Source organism: Silurus aristotelis (assembly GCF_946808225.1).
Source record: "Silurus aristotelis genome assembly, chromosome: 6".
Lineage (NCBI taxonomy): Eukaryota > Metazoa > Chordata > Actinopteri > Siluriformes > Siluridae > Silurus > Silurus aristotelis.
Genome location: NC_139579.1, coordinates 2093305 through 2113304, shown reverse-complemented (window position 1 = coordinate 2113304; position 20000 = coordinate 2093305). Strand labels below are relative to the sequence as shown.

Here is a 20000-nt window from a genome sequence, read left to right as displayed (position 1 = left end):
AGAATCGCTGCAATAAAAAAATAAAAAATAAATAAACAATCTCCCTTTCAGCTCTTCATGTGGCCAAACATGTCTCTGTTTTATCGTCTCATCATTTCTCCAAAACCCTGTCCTTCTTCTCTTCTCCTTTGTCCGTCATCTGCTCAATTACTGGATGCTGTAATACACACATACACCACGTGGGGGAGCCAGTATACATTTTAACAATGCTTATATTCGAACCTAAACCAGTGTGTGTGTGTGTGTGTGTGTGTGTGTGTGTGTGTGTGTGTGTGTGCCATACCTTTGCTTTCTTTAAAAAAAAGTGAGTTTGATCTATCAGCTGTGATGTCATAACCTCATCCAGGTCATTGGGTTGATGCAAAAATAAAAACAAAAAAATATCCAAAAAGTCTTTGTCTGGTTTTATCACTGTAACGCTAAAGGAGTGTGAGTGTAACTGACATGTGAGAAGGATGTTGAAGACAAACATATGGCCACGAGTGACAGCGTAAATGCCCTAGAGTGGGAAAAAAGCCCTGTTGTGAGAAAATGCCCAATGTTCTGCTTTTTCGTGTCTCCTAAAAGCTTCCTGTTTACCCTCATCCTGTTCCTGAACACTGTACCTGATCTCTACTCCATTTTAGAGAGAGAGAGAGAGAGAGAGAGAGAGAGAGAGAGAGAGAGAGAGAGAGAGAACAACTCACACATGTACACAACTAAATATACTCAGGTTCCCATATCCCTAATCTGTCTCTCATACACACACACACACACACACACACACACACTCTCAAACACACTCACATATACATACACACACACACACACATATGTACAACGTACAAAACTTATATTACATTAAAGAAAGAAAGAAAGAAAGAAAGAAAGAAAGAAAGAAAGAAAGAAAGAAAGAAAGAAAGAAAGAAGAATCCCAAACCTGTTCCAGCATGACGATGACCCCTGTGCACAAAGCCGGCTTCATGAAGATCTGTTTCACGTGGTTGGAATTGTGTGGAAGATCTCGTGTTATAAACCCTACTGAACACCTTTGTGATGAATGTTTCCACGCTGACTGCACCCCAGACCTCCTCACCTTCTCACCTTCTCACCTACATCAGTACCTGACTTTACCAACACCACTGTGGCTGAATTTATCTCCTCAAAATCTCCTCAAAATCTAGTGGAACATCTTCCCCGAAGAGTGGAGCTCATTATAAGAGGAAATGGAGACCACATGTGGACTGGGATGTTGAAATAGAAGCACAAAACTATGCTCAGGTGTCCACAAACACACTGCATATTTCCAGGGAGGAAATGAATATGAATATTGTGTTTTGAAGTTAACTGCTAATTTACTAAAGATCTTCAGAACTTCTTGTGCTGAGACGTTTGCTTCAGGAGCTCATCAATATATTTTTTTGATGATGATACGATGATGAACAACCTGTTGAAGAGTCAGTGCGAAACTAAAGGTTTAAATACCAATCAGGTCAAGAATATAAAAGATTAGATAGATAGATAGATAGATAGATAGATAGATAGATAGATAGATAGATAGATAGATAGATAGATAGATAGATAGATAGATAGATAGATAGATAGATAGATAGATAGATAGATAGATAGATAGATTTTCTTTCTAAAAGAGAAGAGGAGAGGATGTTAGGTCTGGAGCAGAGATGTGGGCGATTATCAGCGTGATGCAGGACGTGTGGTGAAAATGGAGAGACGTGTCAGGATGCCCTCCTCAGCACTCCATCCTCTCGTTCTTGCTCTCTGGGCTTCTCTCCGCAAATCTAATTACTCCGAATATTTGGGAGTCTGTATGTTTTTTTTAACCAATTTATTTCTCCAGCCCTGGAAACCACTAGATAGATCTATCTAAATGTGTACACCACGTTCATGTTCACTTCCTGCTCCATTTGCACTGAACTGAATAAAGTAATAATAAAAAGAATAACAAATAAAGTATATTGACCTTTTTTTAGTCTGACTGAAAGCATAACCTGATAGCTTCTTTAAGAAACGCACACACACACACACACACACACACACACACACACACACACACACACACACACACACACACACACATATGAACTGAGTGCTGGAGTTTGGAAATAGATGGTACACAAAGTACGCACTTTTTCCCTTTCTTTCCCTTTCAATCTGTAATTCTGTAATTTGCTAGAAAATGTTTGCTTCGGTTGGACTGGTGTTTGCACACTGGTTAATGCAGGGTCTTGGTCAGACTGGTGGAAACACAGTGTTCAATTTAGAAGATCAGTCTAAAAGGTCAGAGATGTTGTGGGAATGAAACATATTAATGAGAAATGATCGATACTGAAGGCAGTGGATTGATTATTGGACGGATTGATATATAAAGTGAATCTGAAAAGTGTGGAGTTTTTTATGGTTTTTGAAAGACATGTGAACGTTCCTTTTGTTTCTATGCCTCAAAGTTGATGTTAGAGCAGGAAAAATGGTCGTACGGATTTTGACAAACTGTGACGTCTAGACGTCTGGGTCTGAGCATCTCCAAAACTGCAGCTCTTGTGGGCTGTTCCCGGTCTATCAAAAGTGCTCCAAGGAAGGAACAGTGGTGAACCAATGACAAAGGCTGGTCCGTGTGGTCCTACAGACAAGCTCCTGTAGCTCAAACTGCTGAATAAGGTCATGATGTTGATGATTGAAGGATCACAAATGTTCTCCAGCAAAAGGAGACTAACACAATATTAGGCAGGTGCTCATAATGTTATGCCTGATTGGTTAGTTTTTCCAAACATTCAGCTGAAATACTTCACCGTGCTTCTTGTAAAACCCACCACAGTTGTTCTTCACTAGTTGGAGATTTCTTTCTTCTGACCAGTTCACCTCAGAGCAGGTCAGTAGGATTTAGGTGTGGTGACTGGGCAGGTAGTTCCATGATAAATACACTCTAGACGTCTGTCTGCTCTCTAAATAACACACAGAACTCAGACATGCGCTTCGGCTCATCGTGTTGTTGTACGGTGAAGTCGCTTCCAATGAGCTGCAGTCCAGACGGAATTACATGGTGCTGAAGTATGGAATGGGAGCCATGTTGGATCAGGATTCCTTTCACTTTCTGGAATCTTCCCTGCTCCAAAACACCCCCTAACCATTAAACTTCCACCTGACTGTGGGGGTGAGGGAGACTGATCACATCTTCTCTCCTGTTCTTCATCTTACACGAGTTCTTCTGTAAGAGACCCAAATGTCCCATTTGGACTCCACAGAACTTTCATCCACTCGTTCACTGTCACTCTGTGTTTTTGCCTTTTAGTAAGTTTATTCCATAAAAAACAGAACATGTATGGATGGATGGATGGATGGATGGGTGGATGGATAGATAGATAGTTCTTAGTCCTCGTAAACCCACTTCACCTGCCCTCCCTCATTTGTTTTCCACTTTCTGTTCATGGACGATGTTTTCTGCCCCTGTTACCCCTCATGCTGTCTGCAGTTCGGTTGCAACTGTTTTCCTCGCAACCTCGTTCAATTAAACCCGAGGTTCAGCTGGTTCACTTAAACTATTTACTGTTATATAAAAATTCCAGCATTTGATATAGTTGAAGGCATTGTTGGGGTTATTAAGAGTCAGCATTAGAGGACTAGAAGGGGCAGGACTGCATGTGCTCCACATGAGATGGGATTGGTGAAAGCCAGCTGAGCACTTGAGCAGAACAGACAGGAGTCTGGAGACAGACCTTTAAGTTCATCCTTTTTAAAAGTTTAAGCCTTAAAATATCATTTAGACCTTTACAATTAATTCAGTGTGTGTGTGTGTGTGTGTGTGTGTGTGTGTGTGTGTGTGTGTGTGTGCGTGTGCGTGTGTGTGTGTGTGAAAATCCATGATTTGTTTTAGTCACACAATGGTTTGTCAGAGGGAACCCAGAGAACATCAAGTACAACATGAACAGATGGAAAGAAAAGAAGCTCCACAATATTTGTCAGGATTATGATTCTCACCAAACACCACGTCTCCCATCAGCCCCTGCATAATTTATCACCTAGTTATTCACCATACAGACCAAAAGTTCATGGATACTTGACCATAAGTTTCTTATGTCCATCCCATTCCACATTCAGTCCATATTCACTGGTACAAGAACCTCCACTCTTCTGGGAAGATGCTCCACTGGAGTTTGGAGTGTGCTGGTGGAGATTTGTGTGAGATTTCATTCAGCCACAAGGGTGTTAGTAAAGTCAAGTGCTGATGTAGGTGAGGTGAGAAGGCCTGGAATGCAGTCAGTATTAAGGTTTACCCAAAAGGTGTCTAATAGAGTTCTACAGCAGGAGATCTTCCACTCACGTCCAACCCCTGGACAGCAGATCTTCATGGAGCTGGCTTTGTGAACAGGGGTATTGTCATGCTGGAACAGGTTTAAATACAGGGAAATTTCATGCTACCGCTTCCAAAGACGTTCTGTACATTCCTGGAGAATGGACTGGTGAGGTGTTAAAGATGGTGGGCTTCTGATCAGAAGGTCAGGAGTTCCAGTACCTGAGGAAATTGTAAGCCACTCTGAATCAGAATGTTTACTAATAGAGTGAATATCTATACTTTTCATTTGAACATATATTCCTCAGACACATAAGAACATCCCCATCCATATAGAATTTTCTGTAAATTGCACATCAAATTCCAGAATCATATAAATCATAGTGGGTCATTTACAGCACCAGCCAGCATCCAAATATTTTATTTAAAGACACGTCCAAACACTGACGCATTCCAAAAGAACATTAAGCAGAAAACTGAACTTGGCTCTCATTCTGACTCATTTTAAACCCTGAGTGCTGTATGGAGCTGTAATTATAGAGACGTTCATTTCCTCGTCCTGTATTTCTCACTAAAGCCGAGTCGTAAATCACGTGCCATGGTTTATTCTGGATATTGGGGAGAACAGATTCATTTTATAATTCCAAAGATGAGCAGAGCGACATGAACAATTAAGATCAATCATCATCAACAATCATGTGATTAATCATGATTAAATATTTATTTATTCATTTACAATATTAAATATTTTAATCAATTGACAGCCCTAATATACAGTGGAGATCAAAATTAGAGAACAATTTATAAACAATTGAACAATTCTGAAATAATGTGATCTTCACTGCTCAACAGTTGAAGGAGTTTTTGTCGTGTCTATACCATGCTACCAGAACACCTTTTCCTCAAAATAACTAAGGCATTTAAAAAAAACCATTATTTTGCAGAAAACCCACTGATCAAAATTAGAGAACAACAATGACTGTAGCATGGAAAAAGATTACAACACAATGTTCTGAAGCTTACAACAGTCAGCAATTAGTAGGAAGTGTGCAGGTTTCTGCTCTGAATGACTTCAGCACATCTGCAGCCACAGGACAGCACTCGTCTCTCACACTGCTCTGGTGTGATTTTGGTCCACTCTTCTTCCAGTCTCCTCCACAGTTCGGTGACTGTAGTGGGGTTCTTGGCCATAACTTTGTCGCCAAGGATTTTCCAGAGGTTCTCTATTGGGTTGAGATCAGGACTCTGGGCAGGCCATGTCATTATTTCAATGTTCTTAGTTTCAAGGAACTGCTTTACCCGTTTTGCTGTGTGACATGAAGCGTTGTCCTGCATGAACACTGCGGGCTGATTGGGTGATGAACGCAGGGAAGGAACCATATGTTGTTGAAGAAGGTTCTGATAAACATTTGCATTCACTCTGCCATGTAGCTGCATAAGAGGCCCAACTCCTGCTGCAGAAAACACGCCCCAAACCATCACACTTTGTAATGACAAATAATGCTCTCCAAATTGTGCAATAAAAATATATGCAATACCACTTTTTTTATTTGTTTTTTAAATCATTTTATATATTTTATATTTTATAAAATATATGCAATACTACTTTTATTTGTTTTTATTCCCATATCTTTATTTGTATTATCTGTTGCTTGTTCTCTGTAGACTGGAAGCTTCTGAAACCAAAACAAATTCCTTGTAAGTGCAAACACTTGGCAATAAAGATCTCTCTGATTCTGATCCTGAATGCACATTTTATTTGTATTTATTTTCATCACAAAAGAAAACCTTTCAATTCCCCATAAAAAACCCACATCACCCAGACTGGGAATCAGCTGCAGTGTGTTTCACTCTACACATCTTACATACTTTATATAAATGTTCTCCTTGCCGTAAGACCCCCTCATTTACAGTCCGTCAATCATCCTAAAACCACGCCTCTAATTTACATACCAATCCTTTAAACCACGCCCACACTCACACGCCAATCCTCAAACTCCGCCCCTTTCTGTTTCCAAATAAACTTTTCTCCGATATTTTGCTCTGATTGGTGTGTTCGGGTCTTTGAGTGAAGTGGTGAGAGAGAGAGAGTGTGTGTGTGTGTGTGTGTGTGTGTGTGTGTGTGTGTGTGTGTGTGTGTCCATACTTAAATATGCGGCGTGAGCACAGAGCCCTTAAAGCTGATTCCTCGCGCGTCGGTGATGTCATTTGGGACCACCGATCGACACAGGTGGGTGTTTCCAATACACACACACACACACACACACACACACACACACACACACACAGAGAGAGAGAGAGAGAAAGAGAAAGAGCGAGAGAGACTCTAAAAAGTGTTGTAGTATAAATAAAAGTGTGAAATGTGTGTGTTCTTGTGTTCGTGGGTTCGTTCTGCGCGTCTCCTGCGGTTCGGTTTGTAAACCTGATGATGGGACTCGAGAAATCAATAAGCCGGTAATAAAGGTAGACTGAAAACTTTACAGCTGTGTTTCTTCCACAAACACATCTGTTTCTATCCCTCATTCATTTCTATCATTTCTTTGCATGTCCATTCGACAGAAGTCTTTCTGTCTCTTCTCTGCTTTTTTATTGTGTCTTTTTATGTGTGTGTTTGTTTGTATGTAATAATAATTGTTGTGTTGTTTTGAAACATCTGTTTTGATGTTTGAGTTGATGGTTTGACTTCATGACACTGTGGATGTGATGAAGTGCTGCGGAAAAATCTCAGAAACATCGATGTTCATGCTTGTCTGTTAGGATAAGATACATTTTTGTTATGAATATATTTCATGTTTATTTCCATGTTATGCATGTGAGTATAGCGTACATTTTCATGTCGTGCCCGTCAGGATTACGTTACTTCTAATGTTAGGTTTGTAATTAATTATTTTTTTTGTATGTTATTTCTCTTTTAAAAAACAAGCATTAATTTTTACATCATGTCTTTTAGGAAAACAATATTTTTCATGATATGCCTGTCAGGAAAATCATGTTTTTATGTTATGCCTGTCAGGAAAATCATGTTTTTCATGTTATGCCTGTCAGGAAAAATATATATTTTTAAATTTTATACCATTTAAAATAACATTTTTGATCTTATGGCTGTCAGGTAAACATTATTTTTCATTTTATGCAATTTTTATTTTATTCTAGTTAAAAAAAACAACATTGTTTTTTATAAAACTGTGTACTTATAATCATGTCCTTCAGCCTGAAGACAACAAGAACTTTGTTTTAGAAACAGTACAGGAACCTCAGATTATAAACTCCAGATTAGGAACTTTATTGCAGAGACTTGATCAGGAGAACTTGATTTCTACACTGTTTACACCAGGAATATTACTAATGGGTCTTAAATTAGACATTTTAAGAACCTTAGATTAGGAACTAATATTGCATTGACTTTTATACAGAAACTATTAGAGAAAACGTAGTACAGGGATTTTATTTATTGGATCTCAACAGCAGGAATTTTACTAAAGTGTCATAAAACAGAATTTTACCCTGGAACATTATTGCTAAGAGTTTACTAGTGGAACCTTATTATCTTCAGATTATGAACTTTATTTCAGATACTTTCGTACAGGAACCTTATTTCAGTGTTTACACCAGGAATTTTACTGAAGGGTCTTTCACCATATATCTTGTAACCTTTATGCAGAGAGTTTACTACAAAAACTGTAGCCCAGGGACTTTAGATTAGGAACTATATTCCAGAGTCTTCCATACAGGAATCTTCATATTAAAAAAAAGGAAATTACAGGGATTTTTCTTTACCACAGACTCTCAAAGGACATAGGGTTTGAAAATAAAGTACTACAGCCCAATAACTTGCAAGATTTCATTGCTTAGACATTAGATTAGACACTCTGATGCAAAGACAGGATACAGAATCTTTAGCTCAATATCTATACGCCAGAATATTAGTGCCAATGCTGTAGTTCAGGGACTTAACTGGATCTGCAGTACCAGATATGTAACTTAAGGGCTTTGGGAGAGAATTTTACCTGAGGAACTTTGATGATGTTTAGTACCAAAGCCTAGTCCTGGAACTCAAGTTCAGGAACTGTAGACCATGATATTTAAACCTATAATTAAAAGTACAGAAACTTTAATCCAGAGTACCAGAAATCTACCATCTACCACTACTATACTACTAAAGTATTCTGGAATTCTGGAACTTTCTGTTGAACTAGGAACCCTGTATCTAAGTTCAAGCCCAAGGTTTGACCCACAGTGGAAAGCTGGGCCAATCAGACACCAGTGTCTGGACCTCACTGAGGCACAGGAGCCTGAACACACTGCAGCTGAGTTCCAGACTTGACACTGTGCTGTTTTAGGAATTTAAAGTTTCGTTATGAACAACATAAATACAAGCGAGATATTCATTCTGTAGTCGAATTCTACACCGTGAGTGTATGTGTGTATGTGTGTGTGTGTGTGTGTGTGTGTGTGTGTGTGTGTGTGTGTGTGTGTGTGTGTGTGTGTGTGTAAGAGTGTGAGAGGGAGGGACTTGGGATTTGATCTGAGCTGGACAGGCCAGACTGTGTTGTTGCTTTTTGTCTTTCTTGACTTTGTGGAATGTAAGATTTGGTTATGAATTGCTCTTTGTCCTCCCACTCTGTCTCAATCTTATTCTCACTCCTTTTCTCTCTTTCTTTGTCAGTATGTAACAGAAGTCTCATCAAGCTGAACTCTTCATGATAAAGATGATGATGATGTTGCGGTCAGGGTGGACTCTAATCTGCCTCCTTCTGTTCAGGGCAGGAAATGCAGGTATGTGTGTGTGTGTGTGTGTGTGTGTGTGTGTGTGTGTGTGTGTGTGTATAAACTGAAGTTAAAGTTTTTTTGTCTATCAAACACCAGCTGAATTTTCTAATCAGGCAGAATTAAGAACTGGGCGTGGTCTAATATTCTAATGAGCATTTGAGTGACATTGCACTAGAGATAAGAGCCTCCTGAAGCAGATGAAAAGAAATTAAACACAGTACAAAAGAGAGAATCCTGATTATTAAGCCATTGTTCTTATGTTATTTTTTTCATGCTAGTTTGGTTCATCTCGTACAGGTTTAGGAAAAGTGCTAGTTTTGTGTTTATATTTTTCATTAGGCTGTTGCTTGATGGTTTTAATCCTCATTTACTAGTTTAGTCTTCACCTACTGTCTTTACTTCCTCTTACTAGCTCAGTTTTCTCTTTCTAGCTTAACTTTCAGTTACTAGTTTAACTCATTCTTCACTAATCCTCATTTTCTGTCCAAAACCTCTCATAATAGTTTCCATTTGCCTGAATCTTGATACTCTGAGATATCTGCTTGTGACATGATTGTGTTTCACCTCTGCGTGATACAGATTGCAGATTGTGACCAGAGTCTGATCTGATTATTTACTTCCAGCAGTGTTGGTCTTCTACAGTGTGAACAGTTAAAGCTCAGCTCTGTCCATGTAATCAGGTCCTTCAACCTGAAGATCTTTGGAACTTTGGTTTAGAACATAAGATCAGGAACGTTATTGCAGAGATTTATATAATGGAACTTTAGTAAAGGGGTTATTTATTGCAGAGTGTTTACTGGAGGAACTTAATTGCAGTAACTTCAATAGAGGAACAATTAAAGGAACTTAGTACAGGCAGTTTAGTACAGGAACTTTATTTTTAAGATCTTTACAGCAGGAACTTTACTAGAGTATCGTTATTACAGAACTTTACCCCTGGAACATTTATCAAAGTGTCTTATAAAAGAAACTTTACACTGCTGAGAGTTCTGTGAAGGAACCTAAGATTAGAAACTTTATTGTAGAGACTTTCATACAAGAACTAGAAAATGGAATTTAGTACATAACTTTATTAGGATCTTTACAGAAGGAATTTTCCTACAGTGTCATATACCAAAACTTTACTCCTGGACCTTAATTGTAGAGAGTTTATTAGAGGAACCTTTAGCAGAGGAATTTCAGATTAGGAACTTTATTACAGACTTTTGTAAAACTGGAAAAGGGAACTGTAAAGGGAACTTAGTACAGTTAGTTTTTTTCAGGACTATTTCAGCAAGAACTTTACTTTAATGCATTTACATTTAAAACTTTACACCTGGAACTTTATTGTAGAGAGGTCAGTATAGGAACTACATATTAGGAACTTTATTGCGGAGACCTTATTAGAGCAACTTCATGTTTACACCAGGAATAGTACTAATTACTTACACTAAATGTATCCCTGTGAATTAATTGATGAGAGTTTAGTAGATTAACGTCAGATTAGGAACTTTATTGCCAAATTCCATACAGGAACTAGTGAAGGAAATTTAGAACGGAAACTTTAATTTCAGGAACTTAACAGAAGGAATTTTACTTCAGTGACTCATACCAGTAACTTTACACCGTCCCATTCGTAAAACTGTGTGGTGTTTGAGAAGATCCTGATAGTAACAGACTTTTGGAGTGTGGGGTTAAGAGAGAAAGGCCAGAAGGAGTGGAGTGGTGTGGTGTTAACGACGCACGATGCAGCCAGGCACACCTCGAGAGTGTGTGTTAAAGCGTGTGTGTGTGTGTGTGTGTGTGTGTGTGTGTGTGTGTGTGTGTGTGTGTGTGGGCAAATAGGTTAGCATTTCACCGGGCAGTGCCACACACACCTACGTGTGTATGAGTGCCGAGTGTGACCCGGCGCCAGGCTTCTCTCTGAGCTCAGAATATTCTGGAGCTTTCACTCCAGCTCACATACACAAATGGTTTTTAAAATATAATATCCAGACGAAGGTGAAGTGATTTAGAAGTCTGATTGGACACTCAGAGGCAGGTGTGTTAGCTCAGGTTAGGAAATACACACACACACACTTCAGATTAGGTTGAGTATTTGGATTGCACTCAAAATGCAGCCCATGTGTGAGTTTTGTGTGTGTTTTTCAGAAGGATGTGTGCACAAAAATTAGATTTTGGATGGCGTACGTATGTTCCTCTGTCTGTGAGCAGGTGAAGTGACTTTGCAGTGCAGAGTTACTCCAGCAGGGGCACTGCATCCTGTACATGCTCACCTTGAACGCTTCGAGGCGGGGCCAGGCTGCGCTGCCAGAGAGGGTGGAGCCAAAGAGACTCATGTGATCACTGTGGCCAGACCTAACCGCAGCTCAGAGAAACTGGTACAATTACCCATCTATCTGTCTGTCTGTCTGTCTGTTCATCTGTCTATCTAACCCCAATTCCAAAAAGTTGGGACACTGGGCAAAATGTTAATAAAAACAAAATGCAATGATTTGCAAATCTTATAAACCCATATTTTATTCACAATAGAACAGAAAAAAAAACATATTCAATGTTTAAACTGAGAACATTTTAAAGAGAAAATAAGGTTATTGTGAATTTAATTGCTGCAACACGTTTAAAAAAAAGTTGGGACAGAGCGATGTTTACCATCGTGTAGCATCACGTCTTCTGTCCGTATACATCTGGAAACTGAGTAGACCAGTTGCCGGAGTTTTGAGAAAGGAATGTTGTCCCATTTGTGTCTGATACTGTATTCTAGCTTCTCAACAGTTCTGGGTTTTCTTTGTTGTATTTTTCGTTTTAATTAAGCACCAAATGTTTTATATGGTGAAAGGTCTAGACTGCAGGCAGGCCGGTTCAGCACCCAGACTCTTCTACTAAGAAGTCATGCTATTGTAATAGATGCAGTATGCAGTTAGCATTGTCTTGCTCAAATATGTAAGGCCATTCCTAAAAATTATGTTTTCTGGATGGAAGCATTTGTTGCTCTGAAAACTGTAGATACCATTCAGCATTGATGGAGTCTTTCCAAATGTGCAGACACTAATACACTCCCATACCATCAGAGTGGCAGTTTTTTTAACTGAGCACTGATAACAATCCAGGAAGTCCCTCTTCTCTTTAGTCCAGAGGCCGTGGTGTCCATGGTTTCCAAACCTATATAGGAAATCATCTTACTGACCTGTTGTTAATTAACCTCGTTAGTTGCAAAATGTTTCTCCAACTGTTTCATTTTAGTAAAAAAAAAATTCCAGACTTTTGTTGCCCGACTGTCTGTCGGTCTATTTATCTATCTGTCTTTCTTTGTAGGTGACAGTGGTTCTGAAGCCACTGTCGTACTCACATCCTGTTCAGCGCTCAGTCATTCTTGTGCTGAGTTCCCAGCATGCCATGCACTGGCTTCTACAGAACGAGGGGCTGCCAGAAAACCTCCATGTCATGGTGCAGGTCAGTGCTTATATTTTGTGTGTGTGTGCTAAAATGTTAAAATGTTTTTTTTTTGCAGTTATAAAAAGCCAATGGTCAGTGTATATGTGTGTGTGTGTGTGTGTGTATGTGTGTGTTTGCGTGTTGCAGATGTCAGCAAACTCCACACTGGAGAACGGGAGCGTGTCAGCTCGCGTCCATGCCATCCCATCGTTGCCGTGGCGACCTCGTGCCCTCCTGCGCTGGACCCTTCAACGTCATGCAAGCATCTCCTCCCTTACACACTCAGCCAGTGCGAACCGTGTGTACCTTCGGCTCGGAGAGGGTATACACACACACACACACACACACACACACACACACATATACACATCGAGGTACAAATCACAAGCCTTGCTCTATTCTACATTTTTATCGATTAAAGATTTAGTTTCAGACGATATATGCATCTCATGTTGAGAGGTCACAAGTCTTCATGTTCCTGTTTTCCCGACCCTCAGATCCCAGCATGCCGAGCATGTGTCGCCTGCAGTCTCTTTTTCTCTCTCATAACTACCTGGCCTCCAAGCTGCAGGAGCAGGAAGTGAACGGCTGCGCTTCCTCTGAAAGACTCTCCAACCCGGAAGTGCACGTCATCAAGCTGTGGTCTGCAGCCTCAGGACTCTGCGGGTGAGCTTGCGTGAACATCATGCAGGAACACTAACTCTCTACAGATGAGCAAGTGGCAATCACATCCCATTCCACATTTAGTACCCATTTGCTGTTATATTAACCTCCACTCTTCTGGGAAGTTGTTTCTCTAGATTTTATGGAGATTTTGTGTTAGATTTCATTCAATCACAAGGGTGTTAGTAAAGTCATGTACTGATGTAGGTGAGATGAAGAGGCCTGGGGGTGCAGTCAGCCTTCACACTCAGCCCAGAGGTGTTCAATGAGGTTTATAGCAGAAGATCTTCCACTCACTTCCAACCCATGTAATCCAGATCTTCACGAAGCTAGATTTGTGCACAGGTCAGGGTCTCCTAGTTCAAGTGAAGAGAAATTTTATGTTACCGTATCCAAAGACCTCCTGTAGAATTGTGTACCACCAACTTTGTGGGAACAGTTTGGGAAAGAACCACATATGGGTGGAAAGTTCAGGTGCCCTAAATAAATCTTTAGTTTATAGTCACACATCATATAAATACCTAAAGCAAGTACTTTTTGGAAGCATCCAGCAAGGCGGATTTGATATACCAGATATGAAATGAAATATTTGGGCCCCCAGTGTTGGTCAGAAAGACAAGCTGGAGGCTTTCAAGGACAGTCCATGATCACACACCAAGAACCAGGAGTCATTTCTAGGACTTGAGGTTTGGTTATGTAGATTAAATCCCTGAATTAATTTGCAGAAACAGGAGTCCTTGCAGCTCATAATCTGATGAGTGAATTGATAAGAAACAATGTGAAATGGGCCAAAGTGTTTTTTAAACCTTATTATGTGCTATTTTAGAGACATGTTTTAGAGATGCTCCGCAATTCAATATGATGCAGATAGTTCAATTTTATTTCTTTGGTCAAACAGACAGCAAATCATCAATTTACTTAAGTGTCGTTCTTTGCCTGTTCTGTCTCCAGGATGATGCAGCTCTACCTCTGCCATGTTAATCTATATACTGTGTGACTCTCAGGACATGCTTCGGTCTCCGTAGTGTTGTGATATGTCACATAAAATATAAAACATAAGATATTGGTCAATTTTTTTGTCGCTTTCTAAATAATAAAAATATTGCACATCTAATCATAATTATGAATAAATAAATTAGTTTTTCCTGATGCAAATATGTTAAAAACGATGCTTTGTGATACAAATGCGAACTTATATCCGATGGACACTTTTAAAATCGATGCATCACATCGGTAACTTTTATGCCCATGGACCGATGCGAATCGCTGAATCATACCATCCGTAGTGTAGCACATAGGATCCTAGGTGAGGAATAGTTTTATCTCTTGGAACAATGTCTTAAAGATAAACTTAACTTGTTGAAAATATTTGGTTTCAATCAATCCAAAAGAAACTGCTACATTTTCCCAAAAAAAAAAATAAATGCAAATTTTATAAAACCAGATACAATAGCATGAAAAAGCCCTTCATTGCCTGAGTGAACATCCTGGTGGAAAGTCTCTTCATATACCAGCCACAAATGGGAACACTGAGAACTCTAGTCTTATAGTCTTATTTTGCTCTCACACTCTCCTTAGGTCCGTACAAGTGGAGGTATCTGTCTCTCTGCTGCCCCCAGTGGCTGATGCTGGGTGGTGTAACGTAGTATTAGTCTTGAGCAGTGCTGCTCCTGTAAACTGGGCTTTCGTGACTCCGGGTCTCCGTGGCCACATCACTGTTTACGTGAGGCATCTCTTCTTTATCAAAATAACCACACATTCGTTCTCAAGCTATGTGATTCTACATCTCTTACATCTCTCTCTCAGTCATCTCACAGTGTGACGCCTCTCTATCCTCCCAAACCCGACCTCACCATGAGCAGCACCATCGTCCCTGACCTCCTAACAAACCCTGACCTGCTTGCCTGGGCCAATCAAAACGGCTATTCCTCTGTGACGTCATATACAGAAGCTCATTTTGCCAATCGGCTTGTGGTCAAGCTGAAAGGGGGCGGGGCAGGTGAGACCAAAATCTTCGCCAAGATTTTATGTGTATCACTGAGGTCTATGTCTCCTTACAGTCTAATGCATTTTCATTCATTTAGTGTAATATAAATGCTGTAAAAGTCTTGTCACGTGCATTTCAACAGGTACAGCAGCTTCTTACACACACACACACACACACACACACACACACACACACACACTGCTCACAGGACAGATCGTACAGAACAAACTGTAGGCCAATTTTAACATTGTGAACAAATATGACCTTCATTCGGGGAAAAAACACTTTGTTTATTTTAGTATTATAATAATATTAATATTATCATTATTAATTATCTTCTGATTAAATGCACTGATGTCCTTCACAGGCACCAGCCCAACGCAAAACATGTAGTCCATGTTGTACAGATAAACAGTATTATGATAAAATGATAGCGGTTTAACCTGCGTTTGTGTTTACTGGCAGTGATTTCTGGAGTTGTTGATGAGCCCATGCAGTGATTTCCATCACAGAATCATGAGTGTTTTAAATGCAGTGCCGCCTGAGAACCGGAAGATCTTGTGCACAGAGATTTATCCAGAAACTGTTGATGGTATTTTGGACTGTAAATGATGAGATTTTGCAATTTGATGTTGGGGAACATTTTTCTGAAATTGTTCAGCAATTTGTTGACACAGTCTTTTGCTGATTGGTGTAGCTCCGCCCATCTTTACTTCTAAATGACTTCTAAATCAAGAGATACACTATTTATACCCAATCATCTTACTGACCAATGTGTTAGAGAAGTGAAGAAAAGAGTGCAGGCAGGGTGGAGTGGGTGGAGAAGAGTGATAGCAGGAGTGATTTGTGATAGAAGAGTATCTGTGAGAGTGAAAGGGAAAGTTTATAGGACTTCGGTGGGACCTGAGATGTTGTATGGATTAGAGACAGTGGCATTGAGTAAAAGACAGGAGGTGGAGCTGGAGGTAGCAGAGCTGAAGATGTTGAGATGTTCGTTGGGAGTGAAGACGATGGACAGGATTAGAAATGAGTTTATTAGATAGACAGCACATGTAGGATGTTTTGGAGAAAAGGTGAGGAAGGTGAGATTGAGATGGTTTGGACATGTGCAGAGGAGGGACATGGGGTATATCTGTAGGAGAATGCTGAGGATGGAGACACCAGGAAGAAGGAAAAGAGGAAGAAGGAGGAGGATTATGGATGTGGTGAGGGAAGACATGCAGGTAGTTGGGGTGAAAGAGGCAGATGTAGAGGACAGGGGGGTATGGAGACGGATGATACGCTGTGGAGACCCCTAATGAGAGAAGCCGAAAGAAGAAGAAGAAGAAGAAGAAGAAGAAGAAGAAGATCTTACTAACCTCATGACATATTCTACTGTGAATAAAATATGGGTTTACACAAATCAGATTTGCAAATCACACCATTCTGTTTTGATTTACTTTTTACGCAGTGTCCCAACTTTTTTGGAATTGGTGTTGTAGAAACCATCATCACTCCATCGCTGAGGTCTCCACTACAGGACAACTGACAGTTCAAAAACTCCTCAAGTCCATCCTTAAGACTTCCCAGTGTCCGTAAACGTGTCCTTCAAAGACTCCGTGCTGATGCAAAACATCCAAATATCTTTTAAAAATAGATCACACCCTTCTGTTCGGAGTCCAGATTACGAAGATAAACGAGTGCGAAAAACCTTGAGATGTTCCTCAAAACGGAACAATAAGTGATTTTATCTTTATTAGGAAAGACAGAGTAAAAAAACCTCACAGTGCTAAGGGAAATACTTCATCTGTGTGAGGCTGTGTCTCAAATCTCACACACACACACACACACACACACACACACACACACACACACACACACACACACACACACACACACACAATACAGGCTTACACTAGGGCTGAAGAAAATCAAAGCTGGCTGATGTTTAATATCATGGGAAAATAAATTCTCTTTATTCTACACTCAGACACGATGCAGGCTGTGGAGGAGGCGAAGGTCGAGGAGACATGGCTGAGGCACTGGCTGTCTCATGAGCTTGACGCTGGCGTGAGCAGCAGGAAGGTCGTGAACGTGCAGTGTGTGGACGGACGCCTTGCTGTCTCTGTGGATAAAAAGTCCTTACAGGTCCTCCTCCTTTTTTCCCTGTAATCAGGAATAGATAAAGCAGTGTGTTCTCCAACATGGATCACGCCTTCTTTCTTTCAATTACTCCTTTCTCTATACACACACACTCACACACACTCTGTTGCATGCAGACTCTGACTCTGTCGATTTCGGCGGTGACCCTGAAGGACCCCTCGTGCCAAGCGAGATCCAACGGGAGCCATTTCCTGTTGGCGTTTCCAGTCATTTCCTGTGGGACCGAAGGAGAGATGGAGCGACATGGCAGAGAAGTGCAGTACAGAAACACGGTTAGACAAAACGGAGAGAAATGCATGGAGGGATGGAAATCAGACAGAGGGGGAAAAGTGTGGGGGGGGGGGGTGAAGGAACATAGAAGGATGCAGAAACAGAGGGACACAAGGAAAGATAGTACGTAGTGAAACTAACAAAGAGAAGATCTCATTTATAATCAGTCATTTATTCACTTTTTATGAGTTCCTACACTCTTACACTATATAGGCAAACGTTTGTGTGTTATAATGAGCTCCACTCTTCTGGGAAGATGTTCCTATAGATTTTGTGGAGATTTGTGCTCATTTATTTATCCACAAGGTTCTTAGTAAAGTCAGGTAGGTGAGAAGGTGAGGAGGTCGGGTGCAGTCAGCGTTCACATTCCTCCCAAAGCTGTTCAATAGGGTTTTTCGCAGGAGATCTTACACTATATTTAACCCATATAAAGCAGATGTTCATGAAGCTGGCTTTGTGCACAGGCGCATTGTCATGCTGGAGCAAGCTTGGATCTCCTTGTTCAAATGAAGGGAAACTTTCATGCTACCAAAGACGTCCGAAACAATCGTGTACCTCCAAGTTTGTGGTTTGGTGAAGAACCACGTATGGCTGGGAAAGTCAGGTGTCCCAATACTTTTGGTGTATATTGTTAGCTTTCCTGAAACTAGCCAGCTTCGGTGGTGGAATTATCGTGTCGCTCGTATCTCAGTAGCAGCAAATCTTTACAATTTACTCCAGTGAAAGGGATTGTTTTTTTTGTTTTTTTTTTACTTCACAGTACACTTAAAATCCTTTCATAGACACAAAGACACCTTGTCTTTTTATTTGACATGACACACTGCTCCTTTTTGCCTTTTTGTGCGCTTGTGATTACTACTTTGGCCCAAAAAAAATTCCTGCTGCGTCTTTGTCTGCCGAGTGTCTCATAATGGGCGTAATTGCATTCGGAACGAGGGCCTTGGAAATGTTATTAACACGTATAGAGTTAGAATCTGCCGGGAAATACATATCTGACCTGGGTCAGTGTGTGTGTGTGTGTGTGTGTGTGTGTGTGTGTGTGTGTGTGTGTGTGTGTGTGTGTGTGTGTGTGTGTGTGTGTGTGTGTGTGTGTGTGTGTGTGTGTGTATGTGTGTGTGTGTGTGTAAGTGAGAAACAGGCCGTTTTTGTCCTGCTGTTTCTTACACACATAAGTGATCCGGGTTACAGCGTCCTGAACAAGATGAATCGTAATCCTGACGGAGCTGCTGGACAGGAACATGAGCAGCTTCAGGGGCAAAAAAGTACGTGGCTTTGCTATTTGATGAACTTTATTTTTTGTAACGTCTTTTAGATATTGCTGTGGAGGTCCGAGCCTTCGCCGAACTCACAGGATCGAATGACAGAAGAGAAATCAGCCAATCAGTCAACTCCATTGGTTGTACATGTGAGTAAAGGGGCGTGGCCTGTATGTCTTGTGTATGTTTGTGATTAAGGATGTGGGCGTGGCCTATGCACCTGTGTGTCATGTTGTGTGTGGGTTTTTTTGGTTGTAGTTCAGATGTACAGCTCCTCTCCCCGCTCTCGGGGGCGCACCTACGCCAAAGCCGTCCTCTAGGCCGCGAGGGATGCTGCGGAGCGGGAGAGACCCCGCCCTCGGCCCCAGTCCTGCCCCAGGCCCACCCAGGTTCCCGGGCCAGCACGGTGATCCTCTACTCTCCATGCGTCTGTTTGCTACGGACAGGTTTGAGCAGAGAGCAGTTGGACCATGCGTGGTGACGGTTCACGGGCGAGTGTACACCGAGGTCAGATCACACACCGCCGTGCTCTCTCTGTGTTCATGATAATCAGGGTGATCAGGATGATGATGATGATGATGATGATGATGATGATGACGAGGATATTAATAATGAATTTATTTTGGAGTTTATCAAGGTTTAAAAAACAGCAAGTCCTTCAGACATGTCACAAACAAAACATTTCATACTTAATATTGTCTCTGTCCCTGTGTCACTCTCCATCTGTTTCCTGTCTTACTCTTTTTTTATCCTTGTCTCACTCTCTGTCTGTCTCGCTTTTTATCTCTGTCTCAATCTATGTTGCTGTCTCACTCTCTATCTGTCCCTGTGTCACTTCCTTTGTCTCTATGTCTGTGTCTCTGTCCCACTTACTGTCTGTCTTATTTTTTTATCTTTGTCTCATCCTCTGTCTGTCTCATTTTCTATCCCTGTGACTGTTACTCGCTGTCTGCTGCTGTCTTACTCTCATTTTGTTCTTGTCTTACTCTCTATCTCATACTTTGATTTTGTTTCTATCTCTCACTTTTTTCTCACTCTCTATATCTGCTTTTCCTGTCTCAGTCTTTGTCTCACTGTCAATTTCTTACTCTCTGTTTCTCTCTCTCTCTCCCTCTCCCTCTCTCTCTCTCTCTCTCTCTCTCTCTCTCTCTCTCTCTCTCTCTCTCTCTCTCTCTCTCTCAGATCTCGGGCAGTGTGGGGATCAGTGAGAAGT

General features: G+C 40.8%; 2 protein-coding genes and 1 long non-coding RNA gene across 6 annotated transcripts in view; 2 read left to right on the top strand and 1 right to left on the bottom strand.

The window, feature by feature from the left end:
* Positions 1-54, top strand: part of pkn1b (protein kinase N1b) — a 23170-nt gene extending 23116 nt beyond the window's left edge. The window contains 1 exon segment of the mRNA XM_083545310.1: positions 1-54. This exon segment is cut by the window's left edge and continues 1562 nt beyond it. The gene's annotated coding sequence lies outside the window, so the exon portion shown is untranslated.
* The window catches only part of LOC310728156, a 1510-nt gene extending 1010 nt beyond the window's left edge, over positions 1-500 (bottom strand). Inside the window, exon 1 of the long non-coding RNA XR_014534200.1 lies at positions 1-500. This exon is cut by the window's left edge and continues 732 nt beyond it. This is a non-coding gene — a long non-coding RNA (uncharacterized lncRNA).
* Positions 501-6330: 5830 nt separating this feature from the next.
* The window catches only part of engl (endoglin, like), a 16657-nt gene continuing 2987 nt past the window's right edge, over positions 6331-20000 (top strand). The window contains exons 1-13 of one of the 4 annotated variants that reach the window (XM_083545319.1): positions 6331-6515; positions 8952-9061; positions 11249-11415; positions 12350-12487; positions 12617-12791; positions 12967-13135; positions 14711-14855; positions 14939-15131; positions 17089-17246; positions 17378-17533; positions 18844-18936; positions 19046-19294; positions 19970-20000. The exon at positions 19970-20000 is cut by the window's right edge and continues 533 nt beyond it. In XM_083545319.1, coding sequence (XP_083401445.1) covers positions 8986-9061; positions 11249-11415; positions 12350-12487; positions 12617-12791; positions 12967-13135; positions 14711-14855; positions 14939-15131; positions 17089-17246; positions 17378-17533; positions 18844-18936; positions 19046-19294; positions 19970-20000 — 1750 coding nt within the window. In that variant the 5' untranslated portion in view covers positions 6331-6515; positions 8952-8985. Of the gene's footprint in view, positions 6516-6562; positions 6749-8951; positions 9062-11248; positions 11416-12349; positions 12488-12616; positions 12792-12966; positions 13136-14710; positions 14856-14938; positions 15132-17088; positions 17247-17377; positions 17534-18843; positions 18937-19045; positions 19295-19969 lie in introns of those variants that run through there. The other 3 variants (XM_083545320.1, XM_083545321.1, XM_083545318.1) reach the window with 3 other exon arrangements.